Genomic DNA, 23,721 nt, shown 5'->3' on the forward strand with positions numbered 1-23,721 from the left:
ACGGATCTCTATCAACCAACAAATAATAGTACTATGCTGACCACAGGGACAGAACTTGTGCCCAACTGGCAATAAAAGGATCATGTCCTCAAGGGCAAGGAGGAGGCATGTCTAGGTGGGAGCACACAGTAAGTGGCAACTGGGATTAAAGACCACAGAGTTCAGACACTGGGTTAAGGGCTCAACTCCGGCCCTCACTGAGAATACAAACACAAAGGCAGTGGAGGCAGATGCTTGCTCAAGGAGCTGAGGCAAAGGTAGGCTGGAAAAGGAGCCGACATTGTCTAAGGTTGGGATGGGGCCACTAACATTTAGGTAGCCTGGGGCCTACAGTTGAGTCTGGATGGGGTAGTCAACAAAGCCACTCCCCAGGAGATCGGTTAGAACTTGCTCCTCTGGTTGGAAAACCCCTCAGGGATCCTTGAACCAGAACAGAATGTGACAGTTCACCCCTAGCTGAGCCCACTGCGTAACACCACAAAGAATTACACGCATCCCATTCAGCTAACATTATCAAACTCTACTATCTGCCACACTCTGGGGATTGGGAAGGCACAATGCCCCCCAAAGCTGTCACCATCTGCAATACTCACAGAAACACAGCCAAGCACAGCTGGGGGCAGAGGAGAGTCCTGACTATGCAAGAAGGCCTTTCTGAAGACTATGTCAGTAAGATACAAAGCATCACTTTGGTGCTCTTAGGACAGGCCCAGTAGGTTCCCTGCATGTTCTCAGAAGCACCAAGCTCTGCGATCCTCCCTGGAGCACTCACACAGCCTAGGACTCTGAGAAGCACATCAGCCTTCCCCGAAGAACAGAGGAGGAGGCTCTTGCTAACTAACTCTTTAAAAAGGGAATTATCTTGTGCTTTCAAAGTCCTCGAGAGGGAGTGGACTAGATAAGAAAAGAGGCCCTTGTCTCTGATGATCTCCGTCTTAGAGGAGGCGAGAATCCATAAAAGGCCTGAAGAGATGGATGCTGGGAAGTTAAGCGCTAGCTCTGGAAACTGACTTCTGAAAACCCCAGGCCCACAAAGAGAGCAAAACTGCATTTAATAGTGTGTCAGCGTTGAGATGAAATGTAGACTATGTCTTCTCTGGTCAGTGCGTTACAGCGGGAGGTGGGGATTGGGGGAGGAGACGTTGCTTTGGGAATACTAAGATGTGAGTATGAATAAACCTTGGTCCTCTTAACATAGTTAAAATTTCATCATATGGAATGCAACTCCAGGGGCGGCGCTCGGAACCTGTACAGGGCCTTCCTCTGGTCCACTGTGCAAGCTACGGTTTTGAATGGAGTCCTAGACAAGTGCTAACAAAAGAATAAAATCATGACTCACAAAACTACAAAGATAACTATAAAACTTTCGAGAAAGCCCAGCCCAGTACTACTGAGTTGAAAAACTAGTTTTAAAAATAATACGACTTAACAGACGGTTTTGGGAAAGTGTATTAAAAAACGAACAAACAAACAAAAACAATTTGCACAGTTTAGCCACCTAATTTCTAAGTGCACTTTGTAATGTTCCTTGCAAGCTGCCTCTTTTTCTAGGGATAATGACAAAAAGCTTCGGTCAAGTGTCACTGGATTCTGGTGACTTTAGTTTGCTTTTGTTTTAGATTTATTGCATTTTCCAAGAGTGGATTTTTAAGAAAAAACACTACAAAGGTTTCAAAAACCCTATTTATTCTCTATCATCAAAAATAGCAACAGGGGGACTTTATACAACTTTTCTGTGAGTACCCACCAGTCTATTTTTTTTTCTTAAAAAAAATAGAAGTTAGATAAAGAAAAATGATTTTGGTTTTGTTTTTTTTTTTCTTAAAAAATAATGTAAGGAAACACTTAATCAGATAGCCCAAGGAGTCATCAGAAATATGTGTAGCAAGAAAGCTTCGTTTGTGGCCCTCTCCGGCCTTTGCACGTCTTTATACTAAACTAGAAAGAGAGTACAGTACCAAGGTTCCCCAACCTGCTTGGATCAAATTGTTTGTTTTTGTACCCATTATTGCTAAGCCAGCGCGTTGACACTGGAGCCGAGGAGTCCACTCATAGAGGATAAAATTGAGAAGCTGCTTCCGAGGACTGGATCTCCACCTGGGCCATTTTGAACTGGGTGCACTGCAGCCATTTCCGGAGGGCTGCTAGGCCAGCACTGCTCTGGCCCGAGCCGGGCAGCGTCCTTAGGCTGTGGTGGTTCACGTTATTCTGAATGGCCTGGAGGCGAAGCTGGAGGCCGGCGGATAAGTGCTGTTAAGAAACAGTAGACAGGTCAGAGCTTTCTGCTAGGTGCACAGGTCAGGTGGGGATAGGGGTGACAGTCGGTCTACAGGTAGCAATCAGAGCTGGCCTGAAGAGAGCTTGCCTTCGAATTTGGCAATGCTGGGGGTGGGGGTGGGGGTGGGGGGTGGGGGGTGGTGAGCCTGCTTCGCTCCATCCTTACTGATGAGCTCTCACTGCAATGGGACCGGAGCTAATGCCAAGCACCTGGCCTGCGGCTCTGAGCCTGTGCTCACAGGGGCCTGTGCTGATGCAGCAGTCAGGTGCTCGGGCTCTGCAGTGGGGAAGCTGCGGGAACAAGTCTGTCTGAGGGTTTTGTCCCAGGAAGATTGGGGATATGGCACTTATTTCAGAGGCTCTGTAAGACAAGTGAGTTAACAGACTTTCTACAAGGGAACCTGGCTCACAGCAGATGGTCAGTATATTTTAGTATTATAATGGTCTCTCGGTCTCCATGGCACTCGACAAGGAGCAGCTATGTCAAGTTTATCCTTCTCCCAGCTCCCCACCAAGCCCTCCTGTCCATGCTGTTGACAGTTTCCCTTCTGGCTTTTGACATCCAGGAGTCTTGAGTCCACACCCTCTCCTTCCACTAGCATGGCTTCCCAACGTAGGGAAGAAATCCAGCAAGAGTGGTTTTGCCCTCTTCCTCTCCCCAACGTTCCAGATGCCACAGGCAGGTACCAGGTGTAAGGGAGCAGTGTTTGGCTCTGCCATTTATTGCCAAACCCCACTATATTTGTCACTAGGAGGCATGTGCCCAAATGTCACCACCAGTAAGACCCAGGACGAGAAACACATTCACTCGGAGGGCTTCCCTTCTAGGATCGGGGACCCAATCCAAGTCACTGTTCCTTATGGTCCCAACTTTCCTCATACACAGAATGAAGAGATTCAGGTCTTTCTAGCTCAATTGTCATTTATTCAGTGTTATCCTTTCTTCCTGGAATTCCTTCCATCCCAGATTGTCATATGATAGCACCAGGTTAGCCTGGATTAGACTCTATGGTTATCCTTCTTAAGAAGGGTTTGTCCTCGAGTTAGGGGCCAGTGCTTCTTTCTTCATGTGCAGTGAGCAGGACCAGCGCCCCTGCTGATGACCTCTGTAAGCCCCTTATCTGCCAAAAGTCTCCTGCATTATTAGCCCAAGAGACCAGGAGTAGGCCAAAATGGTTCCTTCTTTATAGTCAAGGGGGCAGTAATGTTCCCTCACAGATGCTCTGAGGTTCTCTGGAGGGAACAGAGCTTCCAGACAGCCCCGGGGATGACTTACCTTGGTATTTGACTGAATCATTGGTAACCACATAGGGATCAGCTGTGTGGAGAGAGACAGAAAGCTAGTTACTGGTGTCTTCCATTCTCCCACATAAGCTTCCATTACTGCAAGGGAACACAGGCTGCAATGAATGTGCGCAGCATCACAAGAGACTGGGGCCTGCTACAGAGCCACTGTTAGCAGCGATAAGATGCAGACCTGCTACAGAGCTACTGTTAGTAGCAATGTCTTTCCCAGGCTAAACCCCAATGAGATGGCAGCATTTGGAGGTTAATAAGCATCCCCATAGCTGCTTAAAACACACACGTTAGAGTAGATAACTATGGTCTTTTGAATTGACCAACATGAGAAATTAAATGTGTATGTGTTTAATTAAATCTCTACTTTCTTGAAATGGGATTTTCTCCCGGGATCTTTACAAGGCTCCTAGAGGAGTAGCAACTGGATTTGCCTGTAGCTGGTAAGAGTATCACGCAGCACTGTGAGGAACACCGCTGAGATACAATGTATCCATGACAAGAAACAAAGAGCCCTGGAGGTGCCTGACTAGGACCCAGAGCAAAGGCAAGACACTCCCACAGCAACATGGGAGTGTGTGGACAAGGGAGGGCAGAAGGGTCCAGGATGAGGGTGGGCATATTTTTAGGAAAGCTATGGAGAGAGGCTAGAAGGCAAGATGAAACTGGGAATATTGAAAGGGTGGGTACCGACAAGACCGGGTTTGTCTCTGCTTTGTCACTCCTTCCTTGGGGTCACACGACCCCATGACAACCATCTCCAGCAACACTCTCTGCTCTCTGCTTTGACCTCTGGCTTACACTTTTACCCATTAAAATGTTCCTAAACATTCATCGCTTTGTAAATACGGAAGGAAGTTAGCGATGTGCCCCAGAAATCTCATTGGTGACTTGTAAATAGACAAGTAAATAGAGATGCCAATCCGGTAAGTCTGGAAATGTTGGTTTATTCTGGCACTTCTTGGCACCTTCTTAAATGAGCAGGCATTGTGACACCTCACTCTGTGTTTCTTTGAAACATCTCTCCAACACAACAGTAGGGCTCTTGCGGATTAAACTGAATTTCCAAAACTTCTGTATTATAGTCCTAGCCTGCAGTGCTCAGAATGTGGCCTTATTTGGAAACAGGGCTGTTGAAGATGCAGTCAGTTAAGATGGGGTCATACTGGAACAGCAGGGCCTCAACCCAATACAGCTGGCACCCTCATGAAGAGGAGAGCCTGGACACAAACACGCTGTGGAGAACCCTGAGAAGAGATGGAAGCCAAGAGATGCCAAAGATCTGCCAAAGGCTAGGAGAGAGGCAGGGAGAGGCCCTCTCACTGTCTGTCTGCACAAGGAGCCAGCCCTGCTGGTACCCCACCCCTAGCCCCCAGACTGTGGAAGCATACGTTTCTGATATCTAAGCCACCCAGACTGAGGTCCTCACTATGGTGACCCCAGAGAAAGAATACAAGGTCCTTCGGGAAGGGAGAAAGCCTGGATACAGCTGTGGGAGTGTGCAGAGCCACAAGGGATAGGAGGGACTCATGCATGCTGAGAAGAAAGAGTCTTAGCGGGTCATGGTAAGAGGGCTTAGAAACCAAAGACCAAGCCACCCACCATGAGCCACAGATGACTTTGGATGGCCCATTAGGGGGTCTGGGCTTAATTCCAAATTCACAACACCTCCCAAAGACAAGCAGAACCCTTTCACCACAGAGGCATGATACAGCCAGTTAAAGAAAGGTGAAGAACGACATGGACATTGGAGTCAGGGTCTAGAGTGGAGGTTGCTTGGTGGTCCAGGAAAGGCAGGAATGGTTTCTGAGCATGAAGAGAGAGAGTAAGAGAGAGGGCTTTCCTGTAGAGGTGGCCTGCAGTGATCTGAGGAGACATTCTGCATGCACAAGCAACCTGCCATAATCTGAAGATGAACTTGCTATTCCACGTGGCTGGAGTTTGCAGGGCAAATGGGAAAGAGGAGAGCGATGTGGAGAGAGTGGGGGAAAGCAACTGCACCACGGTCAGAGTGCCATGGGGACAGGGTGCCACGGGGGCAGAGTGCCACGGGGACAGAGTGCCACGGAGACAGAGTGCCACGGAGACAGAGTGCCACAGGGACAGAGTGCCACGGGGACAGTGCCACGGGGACAGAGTGCCACGGAGACAGAGTGCCACGGAGACAGAGTGCCACGGAGACAGAGTGCCACGGGGACAGAGTGCCACAGAGACAGAGTGCCACGGAGACAGAGTGCCATGGAGACAGAGTGCCACGGAGACAGAGTGCCACGGAGACAGAGTGCCACAGGGACAGAGTGCCACAGAGACAGAGTGCCACGGAGACAGTACCATGGGAACAGTGCCACAGGTCTTCTAGGGGTCTCCCTATACTTCAGCTGAATACCGACCGGTGTGCATCAGTCGGAAAGGTACCCAACACTGAGGAAAAGATGATGTAAAGTGACTGGAGGGAAGCAGCCACGCTGGCGACTTAGGATGAGAAGAGCTTGTGCTCACTGGGTGGGTGAGAGGGGAGGACTGAATAAGTCTGCCAGGAAGGGGCTCCATCACAGAGGTGCTGCGGAATCAGTATGAGTGTGGAAGTTCCGCTTCTATCTCCACTGACAAGGCTGGAGAGCCAGCCTGGGAAAGGTTCAAAGGTTTGTGAGTGATTTAATTATCTCACTAAATGAGATCAAGAATGTTAAAATGAGCATAAAAACAGCTAGCAGATCCATTATGTCAAGAATCAAAAACATAAAAAATAAAAACCCAATAAGGTGTGTGAAGAAAAAGAAAAATGACCCACAAATGAGAAGAAAAGCCAGTTGATAGAAAACAAATCAAAAGGACGCAGACAATAGAATTAAAAGAATCATTACACCTATTTTTAGTTAAAAAGTGGTTCATTGAGGAATAGTGTATGTAAGAGAGAAAGAGAGAGAGAGACAGAGAGACAGAGACAGAGAGAGACAAAGAGATAGGGAGACAGAGACAGAGACAGAGAGAATGGATGTGTATATCAAAGAACAACTTGCAGGAATCAGTTCTCTCTCCCACTGTACGGGGCTCAGGCACCAAGCCCAGGTCATCAGGCTGGGCTGCAAGTCTTTGCCTGCTGAGCATCTCACCAAAGCCACTAAGCTTATTTCTAGGAAGAGCAAGAGAAAGGAAGACTGAGGCAGTCAGCCAGGAGCTGAAGATAAACAGTTAAGGAAACTGGTGACACCTCCCCAAAACAAACAAGCAAGCAAACAAAAATCAACCTATAAACTCCAAGTCTCAAACTCAAACACAGGACGGTAAAGGGAACACTACCAGGATGCACCATCTTCCAAACACTTTACAACAGGGGAAAGGGGAAAGCCTTCAAAGCAGGGTGCATCACAACAGATGAGGAAAAGTGGGAAGCACGCGGACTCCTGTTGGGAATAATGGAAGCAGACAGTGGGCCACAAAACCTCTCAGACGCTGGGTGACACTGTGTATCCAGAGCCTGGTGCCCAGCACATTGGACTGTTAAAGCACTGCAAGCCAGGTGTAGTCTATAAACCTGTAATCCCAGGAGCAGAGGCAGGAGGATTGCTGAGATCCAAAGCCAGCTGGGTCTACCTAGTTATACCTTGACTTATTTAAATATAAAAGCTGAATAAACAAATATAAATTGCTAAATGTATTTTGAGACATTAAAGTAATGCATTGCCAGTAGGCTGGTATAAGAAATGTTTTTTTTTAAAAAGAAAAGAAGGAAGGATAACAGAAGGTGTAAGCATGAAGAAATAGAAAATGGCCCGCACAGGAGCTGAGAGATGATGACACAGGGGCTGGAGATGGCCCAGTGGTTAGAGCAAGTCTACCTTGTAAAAGGTTTGGTTCTCAGCACCCATGTCAGGTGGCTCACCGCCATCTGTAACTCAAGTTCCAGGGGACTGACACCCTATTCTGGTGCCAGCAAGTGTATACATGTGGCAGACACATGTAACACATCCCCGTGAATAATAAAAACAAAAACAGACCTTAAAAAAGAAAGTGGTAAATGAAAACAATTGAGGGTATAATAAATTCAAAGCCTATTTCAAATCCCTTTAAGTGATTATTAATTATTTAAGACCAAAATAAGATAATGCCTAGGCATGGTGGTATAGGCCTTTCATCTCAGCTATTTAGGGGATGCTGTATCAAAAGGTAAAAAAATAAAAAGATATGAGGGTGGTTTCATGGTAGAACACTTCCTAGCACATACATAGTTCTAGGTTCAAACTCTGGTACATCATCATCACCATCACCATCATCATCATCCTTGTAATGGGTTGTTTGGTTATAACATGTATAGATACAGGGAGTGGGAATAGATACAAGTAATACTATACAGTATTACTTGAAGATCATGACAAGTTAAAAATTATATACTATAAACTCAAAATCAACCACTAAAAATAATAAATGGAAGACTGTTAACATAATTGAAAATACTTCTTTAAAAAATCTACAAGTCCAACAAGAAGCAAAAACAGGAATTAGGAAGTGTTTTTAACTCAGTACAAGTGAATATATACCCCCCAATTGAGGGAAAGTACTTAAAGCAGCACCCAAAAGGAAACTAAGTCTAAATATTGGTGCTTGAAAAGAAACTTCTAAATGAATGAGCCCAGTTCCCATCTTAAGAAATGAAACAAAGAAAAGTATAATCGGAACATAATCACAAAATTCTCAATTAATCCCGGAGGAGGGGCAGAATAAAGGGCAAAGAACAGGTGAGAAACAGAAAACAAGTGAAAAACTGATTGAGTTAAACCCACAATTTGACAGAATACACTAAATAAAAATGGCCTAAAGATTTTAACCAAAAGGAAGATGCTGTCCGACTGGATACTTTTAAAAAGACAATTGACTATCCATCATCTGCAAGAAATACACTTTATAGACATAGATTAAAAAGATGGAAGTACCCCTTGTTCTGGAAAGACTCAATGAAGCAGTATTCAGCAAAACCAGAACGGGGAAGTGGGAAGGGGTGGGTGGGAGGACAGGGGGAGAGAAGGGGACTTACGGGACTCTTTGGGAGTGGGGAAATCATTTGAAATGTAAATAAAAAATATATAGAATAAAAAAAAAGATTCAAAAAAAAAAAGATGGAAGTAGATTTACCATCCTAACACTAGGCAAGAAAGAGCTACCTTGCTTTTTATCAACATTAGACAAGACCACTTTCAGGGGAAAGATTTACCAAGTATAAAAGGTGATAGTTCATAATTTCAAGTCATTAAGGAAACACAAAAATACTAAACATTGTAGGCCTGATAGTAGAGCTTCTTAATAATTATACATAAAATTGAAACTGATAGAACTGGAAAGAGAGATAGCAAGTCCATAAGTTACACTGCTCTCCCGAAACTCCCTTCCCTGACTTAGTAGACCAAGTGACATGTTTGTGGATAAAAGTGAAAGAAATATGATACGATCCTTTTAGAAATACTTGTGAGCTCTGCAGTATTTCTGAGAGAAGTTGAACACATCGAGTTGTAAAGACAGAGAGTGTGCTTGTGGGTCAGGAGACAATATTGTAAAGACTGCAGTTTCTTCCAACCTTAGGCCTCAAAGAAATCCCAGTAACAATCTGAGCAGTCTTGTAGAAACTGAGAAGCTGATTTTAAAACTTTTAAAACTTTCCTCTGAAGGCAAAGTTGCTATAAACGTTAGAACACTTTGAAAAGGATGAATGAAAGACCATGGCTTCTGTGACAGGGTGACCATCACATTCTGGTGTAGGGGTAAGAGCAGCCATGGACCAGAAGGAAGAATCCAGACATATACACATTTTTTGACAAAAATGTAAAAGCATTTGACAGAAAATGAACAGTGTTTTTAACACCACCACTGGAATAATTACACCCGATAGACATGGAAAGTATCTCACACTTCACAGCATACAAAAATTATCTCAGGATGCATCACAGGCATGAGAATGGAAGAGAACACAGATTAAAAACTGGGGTAAAACAAAGATGTTGATATAGGACCGAGCACGCATAAAACCAGCCTGGGGATGCTGAGTGGGAGGGCCGTGAGTTCAAGGCTAGCCAGAGCTAATAGGAGGCACTTCCACAAAAGAAGATGGAAGATGCGGCAGGGGGTACTGCGCAGAAGCCAGACAAGGAAGGGAGGCTGGAATTTTACATGGCTTTAGATTCAGCAAAGATTTTCTAGAATTACAACATCAAAGTGATTTTTTAAAATTGAGAATTGGACACAGTGGTGCATGTTTGTAATCTCAGCATTAGGAGGATCAGGAGTTCAAAACCAGTTCTGGGGACACAGTAGCTCCAGGGCCGGCTTTGGCTATATGCTACACTGTCTAAACAGAGAGCTAGAGAAGATGGGAAAGGAAGAGAGAAATGTGATGAATGATACTTTGCCAAAACAAAAATCCTCAGCACTGTCTAGGCAATGAAAGGACAACCTGTAGGAAAGGACATTCTCGCACAGGTTTTGTATCTCTCAGTTCAGTAAGAATAAAACTTCAACCCAGCCAAATGTGGTCAAATAGACACCAAACAGACTCACATAACAGACACGGAAATGAAAAAAAAATAGTAACAACTGGCATTAGAGAAATACAGTTTAAACCACAGCAAGATGCTAGTACCCAACTCTCAGAATAACTGTTAGAACCGATTACATCACACAATATATGCATGTATGAAATGTCACAATAACAATCCACACTAATGAAAATGTCAGCACATCAAATGCCACAGAGGAACTGGAACGCTCTTCATTGCTATAGTGAATGCAACAGAACGTTGGCACCTGGGAGACAGTCACGATAAACACACCGACAACCCAGCAGTCACTTTTGGGTATCTATCCAGCACACAAACGCATGCATGCACCAACATGCATGTAAAAGCATTTGATAGAAAATGAACAGTGGCCGGGCAGTGGTGGTGCATGCCTTTAATCCCAGCACTTGGGAGGCAGAGGCAGGTGGATTTCTGAGTTCGAGGCCAGCCTGGTCTACAGAGTGAGTTCCAGGACAGCTGGAGGTATACAGAGAAACCCTGTCTCGAAAAACAAAAACAAACGAACAAACAAAAAGACAAAGAAAAAAGAAAGAAAATGAACAGTGTTTTCATTATATGTGTGACCTCTCAGCAGCTTGTATAAGAGACCCACACTGGACACCTCTGATGTCCAACTAACAACAATAGATAAATGATGTCTAGTATATCCATACAATGGACTACTAACAAAGATAAAAATAACAGCCAACTAATGTATGCAGCAACATAGATTAATCTCAGTCGGATGGTCCTAAGATAAGGAAGGCAGAAACATGCAAGGTATGACTCCATTCATAGCAGATGGCAGCAATCAGATCAATAGCTGCCCAAGGGCAGCAATAGCTGGACAGAGGCATGGTGAAGGCTGTGACAGTGCTTTGGAGATGGCAGCTGTGCTCATTCTCTTGATTGTGGTGATGGGGTCACAGAAGTAATTGATGTCAGGCTGGTGACACATCTCAGTGAGCCAACATATTGACCACTAAGCCCAATGACCTCAGTTAAACCTGAGGGACCCAGAGACCAGGGGCCAATAGGCTTCTGAATTCATCCTCTGACCTCCACACACACTCCATTGCTGGATCCCACACACACATGCACATGTGATCACACATGCACTCCACGGCAGCACACACCTATACATATACACGTGTGCTTATGAAAATAAATAACTGTAAAAAAAACAGTAAAAGATGTCAAGGCTCATCAAAGCATACAGCTTAGATATGTTCAGCTTAGCACATGCAAAGCCATGTAAACTGTAAAGAAACTGTCAAAAATTAAAATCAGACAGCATCATCCAGCTGACAGTTTCTCCCACAATGTTGACTTTTCCCCCCATATTAAAAAATGCTAAGATGTAGCTCTTCTGGTGGCAGTCAAGCAGTCCCTGCAAAAGGGCTGCTGTTCTCCGGCACAGCCTGAGACAGCGAGGTGACAAGAATCCTTAACCGGAAAAAGTATGAAGAGAATAAAGTGTATAAAATTTTTCAATTAAAATCTTTTGAAAAGGCAAAGAAAGCAGAGGGTTCAGAGCATCTGTGATGGTGGTAACTCATATTCCCAGCCCTTAGAGAGTGGACGTTGCAGATTAGCCATGAGTTTGACACCACCTGCTCCACTCTACATATCTCTTACTGCTTTTAAAATGCCAATAAAAAACCAAGAATCACACAAATTTTCCCTACGAAAACCCCCACACAACTGAAAACCCAAATATACAAGTAAAAGACCAATGAAACAAAAAAATGCTCTAAGCAAGTGAAAGAAAAAAAAAACAAAAACCCTACAACAAGACCATTTAGTTAATTTTGCATTGTCAGTTACTCCTGGGCATGGAACTTAACCTGAAGTGTGGTTAACACACCCAGCGAAACTCCACTAGAAATTGTTTTCCTTTGCTAATGAGTATTAATTACACATAAATTCATTCTCTTAAACTGAGAAATTTTGTTGCGTGTGCCTGATGATAGTACTATGCATATCTCCGTCTGCAACACTCACACTTGAAGACTGTCCATAAAAATAACGTATGACGCTTAAGCGAGGCAGTAGGTACAGATGCTGTCTAGTTTTTTTTATATGTTGACTATTGCTTGTCTTTAAATTGTAAATTAAATATTATGTAGAAATTTGTGATCAATGTGCACAGATGATCCAAAAAGCAGTCCTCAGGGTTAAGTGACAGTATTAAAGAAAAACCCCCAAAAGATAAGCAAGGAGGGGATAGGGTACATTGGATGTATGTAACAACATTTTAAAGCTGTTCAGTTTAATAGTCATATACAGTGATGTGTTGTTCTATGCAACTCTGAGTATGTGGATTTTATAGTAACACTCATGTCGTATCAATAACCAACAAGAAAACTGAGAGGATGCACTATTCTTATCGTACTCAAGACTGCCTTTGTTTTTCTCACATTAGACAAAAGATCAACTACACCAAAGAAGAATTTAATTGTTTTAAATTATATTAAGATGCATACAATATGAACATAATGAAATAGTTCAGTTTAAATGCATATGTACATTTCAGTTTAAATGTACACATATATGTTAAAAGTTTTGTCATTTACTGTGATTTATAAATATTTTTGGAATAATGGGGGGAAAGAGTCTTTAACCAAGAGTGGAGCAAAGCAAGGAGAGAAACAGCGTCAGCCTCCAGGCTGGTGCCCTGTGCTGAGTGGCAGTGGTGGCAGAGGTCGAGACAGGAGGATACAGAGTAGAAGGCAAAGAAAAGATGTGGCCGGGCAGGGTGGAGCCAGCATCCGTGGGATAAGGAGGAGGGATGACAGGGTATCCAGGGAAACGGGGAGCTAGAAGGTAAAGAGCGGGGTTAACGGGGTGCAGATCTGTCTCTCGGGTTTTATTCCTTGTGGCAAAGTTACCCATGTGCTTACAGGTCCCCCTCACTCTTCAATCACATGCTCTGCTGTCTCTGGAAGGGTGATGGATGCTTGGATTATCTTCTTATACTACGTACTGGTTTAAAACAATAACACGGGAGACTGAACTATGTCAGACAGAAGCAGCAGGTGCCTCAGACAATGCACAGCGATTTCTCTGGTTCTCTGGATCGCTTTTGCCAAGTGGGGCACCACTAACTGATTTGTGATGTTTTTTAAACAATGTTTCTTTGCTGTATTTTTAACTCCTGTGTTATGCAAAGTCATGGTCTGATATGGAAGAATGCATCACAGTGGTACAGCCAGAGCAGACACAGCATATTAGCCATATATATATATACATATACACACACACACACACATATATATATACATACACACACATATGTATGTATATATATATATATATATATATATATATATATATATATATCCTCTAGCCCCAGCTCTATGTGTTTAAAACAAATCCATTCTTTTCCCTTCTTTGTATCATGCATTCAAAACAAATCCATATTTACTTTTAGCAGTATGAAATGATTTGTAAAACTCATAAGCTTCTCCTACCTTGACAAAAATGGTTGAATTGCATTCTTGCAATGCCTCCATTAAACTAATCACATGGAGACACACCATTTCTACCATCTGAAACAACAAACATCAAAGTCAATTCCATTCCCAGTGAACTAGAAACATTGTAAACTCGTCAGCAGCCACAGAGGTCTGGTACCCTGCACCCGGAAGCTCTCTTTGCCTAAGGACTGAAGACCACAGAGAGTGATTTCCATTCACTCTGGTCAGGCTGCTTGCCTCCCTCACTTGGGTGAGCTCATCACGCTGGTCAGGCTGCTGTTGGCACTCAGGAATGACTGATTTTCGGGGCTTTCTAGCTCCTGTTGGAAGACACACGGGGAAGCCTCTTGGGAAGTAGCTTATAGATTTGCCTCTCCTATCTTCTTCCCCATGGTCCAGGTAGCCATGCTCATGCTAGTTCAAATGAGATTGTGTCCCTCACTGCAAATCCTTAGGGATGGGTTTTTAATACTCCAGGGAGGTTTTACTCGACTGCCTAACTTACTGGATTGAATACGTTTTTTTTCAGGAAAAAAAATAATTAAAATTTGTATGTAAGAAATTTTGTATGTAAGAAAATATGTAAGAAATGCTCTGGGGACATGCTCATTTGCAACATTTGAGTGCCAAGAGGGATTTGGAGGAAAGTGATGGCACCAAAACTCTGACATTGAATGAAATTGCTAATCTCCAGCATAATGTGTAAAGATCCAGTTTTGGCATCTTTGAAATAACATATTTGATCCCTGAATTCTTTTTTTTTTTTTGGTCATAGAACTGTGACCCAATAAATGCAATTATTTCTTTAATACCAGGAATTGTTTGTGAACCCTATCAGGAACATAGCTTTCCTTGACCAAACCAAACACCATCCTTCCATATGTAATACTGTACCGTCTCCTCCAAGGAAAGGAACGTGCTTCAATAAAGGGACTATGGAATCCACCTTCCTTACAAAATGTTAGCAGAAAATATTCCTCAATTAAGACATCATGCCCAAATACCTCTGCGGCAAGGCAGTGAGGGGTCCTAGGTACAGTGGAATCACTAGACCATGCTTCCAGCTTGTTAACTGTCTACAGGTTAGAACACCACCCATGGGACCCTTAGGACCAAGACACTGGCTGCCGCCCCTTCAGCTGAGAATCCTCCAAACAACTGAACTCCCGGAGTCTCTCACGAATACCTCTCATGCTCTTAAATCCGGGAGGACTATCCAAATTTGCGTAAAGAAATAGGTGTAGGCTGAGTGCCCCCCTGAGACAGCCCCTCTCTTGGCTTTGAGACCTCCTGTGGTTAGCCTGCTCTCAGACTAGAACAGAAGGGGACCTAATGGTGGAGATTTGCCCATGATGCTTTGGAATTCAGAGCCAGCATGGCTTTTTCTCCTAATCCTTTGACCTTACACCATCCTAAAGGTAGAAATTTCATACAGAGTTCATTTAGCTTTGCATTTGTTTTGCTTTGGTTTTTAAAAGGTTTAAGACCTGCGACATGATACTTTGATATGGTAGCAAGGCTAAATAAAGCCACTCCGCACACACATTCCACTATATCCTTATTTGTGGGTTATGACCTGGAGTGGCTTGGGGGTGTCTCACAGGGATCCCCAGGAACTCACCACTTTATTGTGAGCCATCAGCTGAAGGATGCTCGGGGTCACCCTGCTCCAGAATTCTAGTGCTGTTAGTATTGCTGTGAAGCTGAATTCATTCTGATTCTGGACGTTTGTCGCCACGGCGCTTTGTTCGCAGTATACCGTCCAGAGCTGGGCAAAGATGAACGCATGGAAGAGGGAGCACATGTGGAGCACACAGGTCTGGAAAGGAAGAGGAGCACAGGCGTTGCTCCATGCTCACGGCAGATGGCCTTGCCAGGGAGCACGGAAGACTCACAAGGGTCTTATCCCAGCCGCGGACTCCTGGTTCTACGCTTTGAATCGGCTCTTCACTGTCAGTGGGGGTGTACGTGAAGGGGAAAAAAAAACCCTCTTTTTCTTTATTTTGCAGACTAAATCTACCAACATCCTTGTCCTTTCCTGAAACTTGACATTTTCATTCCTGAGCTGGATTAGGAAAATGGATGTTCTATTTAGCCATGTTTACGTGACTGCACATCGATAAAACAGGGAGAAGGGCAAGCTTGTCGAAGGGTCAGCTAGGAGTGAAAGAGAGGCAGGCAAGATCCTCTTCCCTGGGCTTAGACTCACACGGCAGCAGAACAGTGTCAGCAGAAGAACTATCTGTGGTGGGCAGTCACTGACACAGGATCATGGAGACTTTCCGCAGACTACTTCCACAAGTCTCACGTCATCCTACTATGTACTTTACAGAGGAAGACCTGAAGCTGGGGGAAATTAAATAGTTTTTCTCAAGTTCACAAAGGTTGTGAGGAGCAGAGGAAACCCTGACTGAATGAAGTCTTGACTGAATGTGTGTTCTTGGCACAGACACTGCAGTGTCCCTTGGGAAAATGGTGAGGTCTTCTCCCTGAGCTGAGGCCCAAAGGGATGACAAAATATTCTTCTGGTCATGTGCAGATGATGATAGTGGATGCACAAAGTGTCCACCATATCTTCCTGTTCCCAGATGCTTACAGCCTGAAGATGGCTGCGTCACAGGGTCTGCTCCTCCTACAGTTAGTTAAACCGGCCTCCTTGCTCAGCTGTATACCATAGCCTGCCTCTGGGTTTATCTGTATGTGATAACCACATCTCCTTGTTCAGCAATGTGCACTGACCCCACCTCTTTGTTCAATTCTATATAATGAACGTGCTAAGTGTCTGGGATGCTGGGGCTTCTCTATCAGATAGTCCAGTCCACCTGACCAGGGATTTTCTGTGTGTCTGTCTTTTCTAATTTTCCCCAATCCCAGTCAGATCAAGTCCCTTGAACCAAGCAAGAACGAGGTACAAAGGTACAGGTACCTTCCATAAGGATCATGCTTGAGTCTGGGTGGAGACATTTCCTTTTGCAAACATCATGTGGGTCATCTGGGTGGATACTCTGTTTCCTCACAGAGCTTGCACTGGCCTGTGTCTCAGGTTCTCTTAAAACTACTGGGATCTCCAAGAGCTTGCCTAAGCTCCAGGACCAGCCCTTGACTCCTGGTAGCTGACTTGCCTGGTTTGCAAGTTGGAGCTCATGACTTATATCAGACTGGGTTTTACTTCAGTCTCTTAAGCATGCCATCTGTCTCTGCAATTTGCAAACTTCCTCTGGGTAGGTGATCCCAGCATGCTTTGCTGAGCACCACGCTAACTTTCTTACTTTCATGCTGTGTGTTCATGTATCCTACAGGATTTGAGTCCAAAAAAACGTACATAAAGAATGAGATGGGCATACATCTCCCACAACTTCATCCTTGGTTCTTAAAACTGAGCACCAAATTTTTATTGTATTTGTAGCCTGTTATTTTTTGCTGTTGTTTTGAGAGGAAAAAAAAATGCCTGAGAAACCAACTCTTCCTTACTGCTATAATTTATCTCCATAAAAGTAAGCCAGAAAACAATTTAGAGGGAGAAAAGACAGCTTGGGAATTTAAGCAACTTTAAGTAAGGCACAATTACTTTCCTAATAGACATGGGAGAGTGAGCTAAAATGCCTTACTGCTCAGAAGAATCTAATCAGCTGATAAGGGTCCCGGTAGCAATTCCATTGCACAGGGTCTGAGTCCTGCAGAAATCACTTACCTTTGATTGCTCTGGAAATCCAATTAGGATAACAATAAGGTGGTCTGCAATGTGGGAACCTGCATCCAGAGGAATGGGAAGGCAGGGGGAGGAGGCGTTGGGACAGACTGCATTATGTGTGAGGGACCCTAGAAGCAGCCAGGACAGCAACCGGATGTGGGAGACACACTCGATGAATTCTTTAGGTCTGTCGGGAAAGAAAGGCTGCATTAGGGGTGACTTTAGGTTTTCTCTTTCCTTCGATGCCCAGAGACTACCTAGTGGAGGCAGGGATTAAGGTGTAGCTTCACAGACCGGTACATAAAACAAAACATCAAGACAAGAGAAGAAACCCAAAATCCTTTCTATTGCCTTGCTTTCTGCTCTAATCCTGGATTTGCCCTTCAGGAGGGGGCGGCTTCGGCGGGACAAGATTCAGTGTCCTTCAGCCAGTCTGGCTGTCTCCCTGGACTCTTCTGGAATCCTTTCTTATCAGAAAGTTCTTCCCAGATATTCTCACAAAGGGAGGAGGATCAGAGGAGAGGGAGCCAACACCCATCGAGTATTTTCTCTTCCCCTCCTGCTCACCCTCAATCCTTCCTCTGAGGAGACCCTGGTGAGCTCAGGGGACTCAGCCACGGGTGCCTGCCTTCAGCCTCCACAGAGGCAGGTCAGAGCCATGAACCCCCACAGAGTTCATTTCATCCCTGTGGTGGCTTCTGCTCTACAAGCCAAGGTACCTGGAAGCACGGGGTGTGTGATTCCCAGTGCCTAGCTTACTAACAAGCTGAGGGTTAGGGTTCAAGTGAGTCTTCATCGCCTGTGAAAGTGAGCCAGGGTTAGAGGCTGGCTTCTTTTCTGGGTAGCTTGTCACAAACTGCAAACAAGCATAAGGATTGTGTCTGTACTCTTTCCTTCTAGTCAGCTATATTCCACTCTTAGAAATCTTCAACATGGCCATTAGCTCCATCTAAGGCTCAGGGATTTGAGAGCACTTCTGCTCATTTGCAAGCCCATTTTAACTTTATTTTATGTGTATGTCACTTTGCCTCTGTGTATGCTGCCACGTGTGTGCAAGGTCCTTAAAAGCCAGAAGAGGGCATCAGATTCCCTGGGACTAGAGTTCCAGACAGCTATGAGCCACATGTGCTGAGAATCAACCCCTGTGGAAGTCCAGCCTGGTGCTTAGTCACAGAGCCAGCTCCCTGGTCCCCCCCCCCCACACACAGCTTTAAAATTCGAGGCACCTCACCCTTGCTGCATTGCAGAGGGAGGATGGTAGAGCCAAGGCAGATAGCGGATCACAGCTTTGTTATCTCTGTGGTTGCCCCGGGAGATTTCCATAGCTGCAATCTGAGCCAGGCCAACTTTGAGATGGCCTCCGAAGGTATCCTCGTGCAGAGGCTGGGAGCACGTCTTCATGTGACTCTGTAAAATCAAATGATATGTTATAAGCCTGGCAGACACCTGGAGGTGTTCAGACCACTTATTTTCTCTTTTTTTTTCTTTATTATTCTCTTGTATATTATTACATCCTGACCTCAGTTTCCCCTCTGTCCTCTCTCCCAGTCCTTCTCCCTGCTCACCTCCAGATAGGATTTTGTCTAAGCTCCTCCCCACAGTTGCCTGGTAACAGCCAGGTAGACCTGGCCCACTATAAAAGGGGCCACTTGTCCCTCCTCTCTCTCTCTCTCTCTCTCTCTCTCTCATCACTCTGCCTCTTGGCACTCTCACCTCTCTCCTCTCTGCCCCTCTTGGGCTCTCTTCCCTTCCCCCTCTCTCCACGTGGTCATAGCCGGCCTCCACTTATCTACTCTCTCTCTCTCTCTCTCTCTCTCTCTCTCTCTCTCTCCACTACCCCATTAACTCCCATCCTTTGCCCTGAATAAACTCTATTCTATACCATGTCTGTGTGTGTCTGATCCCTCGGGGGAAGGGATGCCTGGGCACGAGCCCACCTAGGCACCCCGTTCCCCCACACCGCCGTATACCACATTCTCTAAACCTTTCTCTTTTTATGAACCCAACACCTCCTGTCTGTCTTCCCCAGAGATACTCCTTCCCCTCCTTTCCCCTCAGAAAAAGGCAGGCCTCCTAGGGATAGCAACCAAACAAGGCATATCAAGTTATAAGAAAACTAGTCAAATCTCCTCACATTAATGCTGGAAGAGGCAACCCAGTAGGAGGAAAAGGGTCCCAAGTGCAGGCAAAAGAATCAGAGACAACCCCATTCCTCCTGTTACTGGAAAGGTGAGGTTGTTCCCAACTGTACTCCGTAGCACCCTAGGCACACAACCTGCTTAGCTTCTTGAATGGTTTCCCTCTGTCCTTAGGCTAAGAGCTGGGCATGGGGCAGGATGGAGTCAATGGGATCACCCTGTGGCCTTTGGAGAGTGACAATTGTCCAGGCCTCTGAATTGTCCCACACATTCTTTCTATGCTCTGTAGTACTGGTTCTACCAACTCCCATTTGTCTAACTGAAACACTGCCCCTCTTTGTGGAATTGTTCAATTTTTTAGCTTGAGCATCACTTACTTCCTTTAGAAAGCCTTCCCTGAGCTCCGTATCCAGACCCACGCTACCGTCTGCTGCTTCTCTACAGTAGTTGTGAAAGCCACAGCTTTATTACAGCTTATATAAACTAGTCACTAAATCTGGTCCCTAGCAGACAGTAAATTTAAATGGGGGCAGCTACTGTGTCTGTATCCTGTGTTTGCCCACCAATGCAATCCTACAAGCGGGCTAGATATAGTGCAAACTCTCAATGTATATTTGCTAAGTTAATTTTGAAGGCTTCCTTTGCCCAGGGACTTGAGACATAGGTTCTAGAGCCAGTTCTGTTCCGAGTAGTCATGTTTGAGTCACAATGTTGGGATATAGCTGCTGCCCAGGCCATAATACTCTGTGGCAATTCTGCCTTCCATAGACGGAGTCACCTGCTGAGACACAGTCCAGATCCCTCAGCTAACAGACTTCCCAGTGCCAGGTGCACTCACTTGGGAGATGAGTTTACCTGAGAGCAGGTATTGGTAGACAGACATACACTTCCTGCCTGGGATTCAGAGGGCCTGGCTGGGTGCTTGTGCTATGATACCTTCCCCCAATCCTCAGAGAGACACCCTACTTCTGCAATGTGGGCTGTGAGTCTTCTCTTCAGGGGTCCTACCATGCCAGTGTAGCATTGGCGCTGGGCTCTGAACTCTCTTGAGAGCCACTATGATGCTTCTGTCTGTCTGTCCATAGTGTTACTACTAACTTTCCTATTAAACCCTTTGCTTCCCAGCAGCACCCATCTTGAAAAATCCCCATCCCTGAGGATTTTGACTGCTTCCTAATAGGAGTTAATAGTCAGAGGCTGGATTTATCAACTTTTCGACCACCGCTGGCCTTTGTGAATATTTTGTTCAAAAGTTGCTGTAAAACAAGCTCAAGATGTCTAGGGATTAGTTGCTGCCTCTTCTTGTATTGAAGTCACTCAGGTTCTGAATGTCTCTGGCTGGTAGGAGGGGACTTTACCAGGGCTCTCAGCAGTCTGAGGATCAATTCTGATGTCACCACTTTCTACAGAGAGTGACTTGACAGGGCCATATCACCCAAGCCACAGTTTCTACCTTTGTAAAGCGGACTAGTATTGAACAAGGACATTTAAAGAATGGAGCAGGTATTTTTAAAACTACACAAAAAGCTGATACCTGGGGATTCTCCTTTCTTCCTTTTATTTCGCAGAACTATTGGACCCTAATTCTTCAGAGCCCGTTCCCTCACCCCCCCACCCCTCGGCCCCTCTCCCCCTCCCAAGAATGGTCTCATTCTATAGTACTGCAGCCGCTTCTGAAGGGGGCAACAGATTCCCTTGAGGGTCTAGCTTACTGTCTGAGACCCCTCTCTGTTTTGTACCCTTAGGGGCGGGTGGGTGGGAGCAAGCTTACCTTGAGCTTGGTTAGGGTGTGCATGTCTGCCACGAAGTCCAGCACCTCACTGACGTACTGCCGTATGCACTCCATCGCTGCAGTCCCACACTGAAACACAGGGACACAGCTCAGTCACCACAGACTCACAGTAGAGCTGTCTTCTTCTCCGTTACCCCACCCCCACCCCCACCGCTACCTTCAGTACAAAACTGGTTTTAAAGAAAAAAAAAAGTTTGTGCTAGAGAGCAAAGAAACCGAAAAAGCTTGAAGGAAGGGAGACTGATTGCTACTTCCACTGGGTAATTGAAGTGATGCTTGCTTGCTTTTAAACCGGTGTAAACGCAAGAGTCAGACCTCACTGATCCATCAGATGCCTGTGAGATGTGCGCTCTCAAGGTTTACACCACCTCGATCATCTCTGCCCCACCCCCACCACACACACACACACACACACACACACACAGGTAGCATATTGTGTTTGCAGGGTCAAAAGTTCTTTTCAAATTCAGTCATGGTTTGACTTCACATGCATGGCAGATGTGTTATGAGGTGGACTCTGTGTTGTGCTCACCTTGTGCTCTTTCTAGGCTAGGTAACTAGAAAAACTAAGATGGGCTCCCTTCTACACTTCAAGTGTGTTTGGCCAATTTCAAAACACAAGAAAAGGCACACTTGTATGACGGGTTATGGACTGGCAGGGACCTGCTCTCTGGGTGTAGTGTGGTGAATCTGGGATTTGAAGTGAAGCAGCAAAGTGGGTGGACAGGCTCCCTCATCAAAGCCACGCCTGCGAGAGAACCCACAGGTCAGCTGCACAATTCGGATCAAAGGCACACAGGCTTTGAAGCTCTGTGAATACCCTGCTTATGGTCTCCTCTGGGCTTCCTTTACTAAAATCTGGAACATTACAGACTTAACTAGCTCACCCAGAGACTTTTCATTTCCCTATATTCATGTAAATCCGCACCGCACTGAACTGTATCACCTCTCCTCTCTTCTAGAATGTTCCGCTTGTCAGTTCCTCTGACGGGATAACAAATAGTAAAATAAGGTCAGTGGCCAGTCTGTCAGCGATTTCCAAGCATCTCACATGTTCTAAGGCTTTTTCCTTCTAATTTAAATCCAGTGAAGGAATTATAAAAGGTTATTGTGCTCCAGGCTTTTGCAATATGAATCCTTCAATGCGAAACCAGGATCCCCTCCCTGGTTCATTCCAGTCTCTCTGACCTTTCATGTATCATGCAAATAGGAGCAGAGACTCCGCTGCTCTTGAATGTCTTGAAAGGGATTTGTTTCTTTCATAGGCAATATTTTTATACCAGTTTAACTAGGCAAATGTCACTGAAAAGAATCACTAGGAACATTATTCAATATTTACCCTTGCATAGTTAGTTTGTTCTACTGCCAGCGACTACATCCAGCTTTAAAACCAACCTTAGACTCAGGAAAATCTTGGGGAGCGGGCTGTCTGCATTTTAAAAAGCACACCCTTGTAATTTCCAATCCCCCCTTTCCTTTGTAAGATGTGGGCATATCTTTAGATGTGTCACCAGAAGACAGAACAAGGGACCGTGCTCCCTGCATTTCAGAAGGATCTGTCTGCTCTGACAGGAAATTTGTGACAAAGGAGCTGGACTCGCACTAACCTCAAGCACGTGAGCTAAAACCGCCCTTCAAAAATCCATCTGTTTTAAAAGCTGTATTCCTTATATTGTAAACACAGCGTGAGTTCATTGCAGACAGGTGGAAAACACAATGTGTTAAAAAAGAGCAACGTAAAATGCTATAAGCCCCACCTTTTTCTTTTGAGAGAGCCATGGCTTATATTTTCTTCCAAAACTCTGCTGAGGGTACCTAACATGCAGGAAGACTGGCATGGCTCTGCTCTGTAGCCCCCTCCAGTCAAGCGCATCACAAGCATTTCCTGATGGGGCAAAATTCTTTGAAATCTTTGCTTGATATCCACACAGCAGTCTACCTTAGGGGAGAACCTGGCCTTACCTAAACAGTGGTGGTGTTGGGTATTCCCCTTGCTTCCTGTTTTTTCTTATTTTAAAAGAAATGTATAAAATGACACTTGAATGCAAGATATCCAACAACCTTTTATTTTCTCAAACCCATTTCTAGAAGTAATTTATCAAACTGGCCTCCCCGAGGGTGGCTTCACCCCACCAGGGGCTCATAGGAACACCATTTCCACATGGCCATCAGTAAGGGTAGCAATCAAGAGTGTGCCAAGGAGACCAGAATGGGTGGCATTTGCCAATGGGGACAAGGTGCCAGTTATGACAGGTAAATCCTGTACACTGCTGGGTGACAATGGCCCCTACAACTTTGCCCTGAGGGCTGTTCATATGTGAAGTGTTACTATAATTAGTAAGACCTTGCAAACATGTGCGTGTGTCCAGGCTGTGGTAATGATTTCGTAGGTATCTGCTCACCTCCAAATCAGAGATCTATAGTTTTTTACATGTCAACCGAAGCTTAAAGTTCTTTTGTAAGAGAAAAAGGAAATTCTGCTGATTAGCCATTTTGGTTTTTT

General features: G+C 45.0%; 1 protein-coding gene across 2 annotated transcripts in view; it reads right to left on the reverse strand.

Moving 5' to 3' along the window:
- Positions 1-1,448: 1,448 nt before the first annotated feature.
- Unc79 (unc-79 homolog, NALCN channel complex subunit) overlaps positions 1,449-23,721 on the reverse strand; it is a 188,028-nt gene continuing 165,755 nt past the window's right edge. For both annotated transcript variants that reach the window (XM_052185185.1, XM_052185184.1), the window contains 7 exons: positions 21,198-21,287; positions 18,520-18,695; positions 17,289-17,475; positions 15,219-15,416; positions 13,592-13,669; positions 3,554-3,595; positions 1,449-2,250 (listed from right to left, as the gene is read on the reverse strand). In XM_052185185.1, the coding sequence (XP_052041145.1) occupies positions 2,050-2,250; positions 3,554-3,595; positions 13,592-13,669; positions 15,219-15,416; positions 17,289-17,475; positions 18,520-18,695; positions 21,198-21,287 (972 nt within the window). In that variant the 3' untranslated portion in view covers positions 1,449-2,049. The remainder of the gene's footprint in view (positions 2,251-3,553; positions 3,596-13,591; positions 13,670-15,218; positions 15,417-17,288; positions 17,476-18,519; positions 18,696-21,197; positions 21,288-23,721) is intronic.

This window comes from Apodemus sylvaticus, chromosome 6, assembly GCF_947179515.1.
Source record: "Apodemus sylvaticus chromosome 6, mApoSyl1.1, whole genome shotgun sequence".
NCBI lineage: Eukaryota > Metazoa > Chordata > Mammalia > Rodentia > Muridae > Apodemus > Apodemus sylvaticus.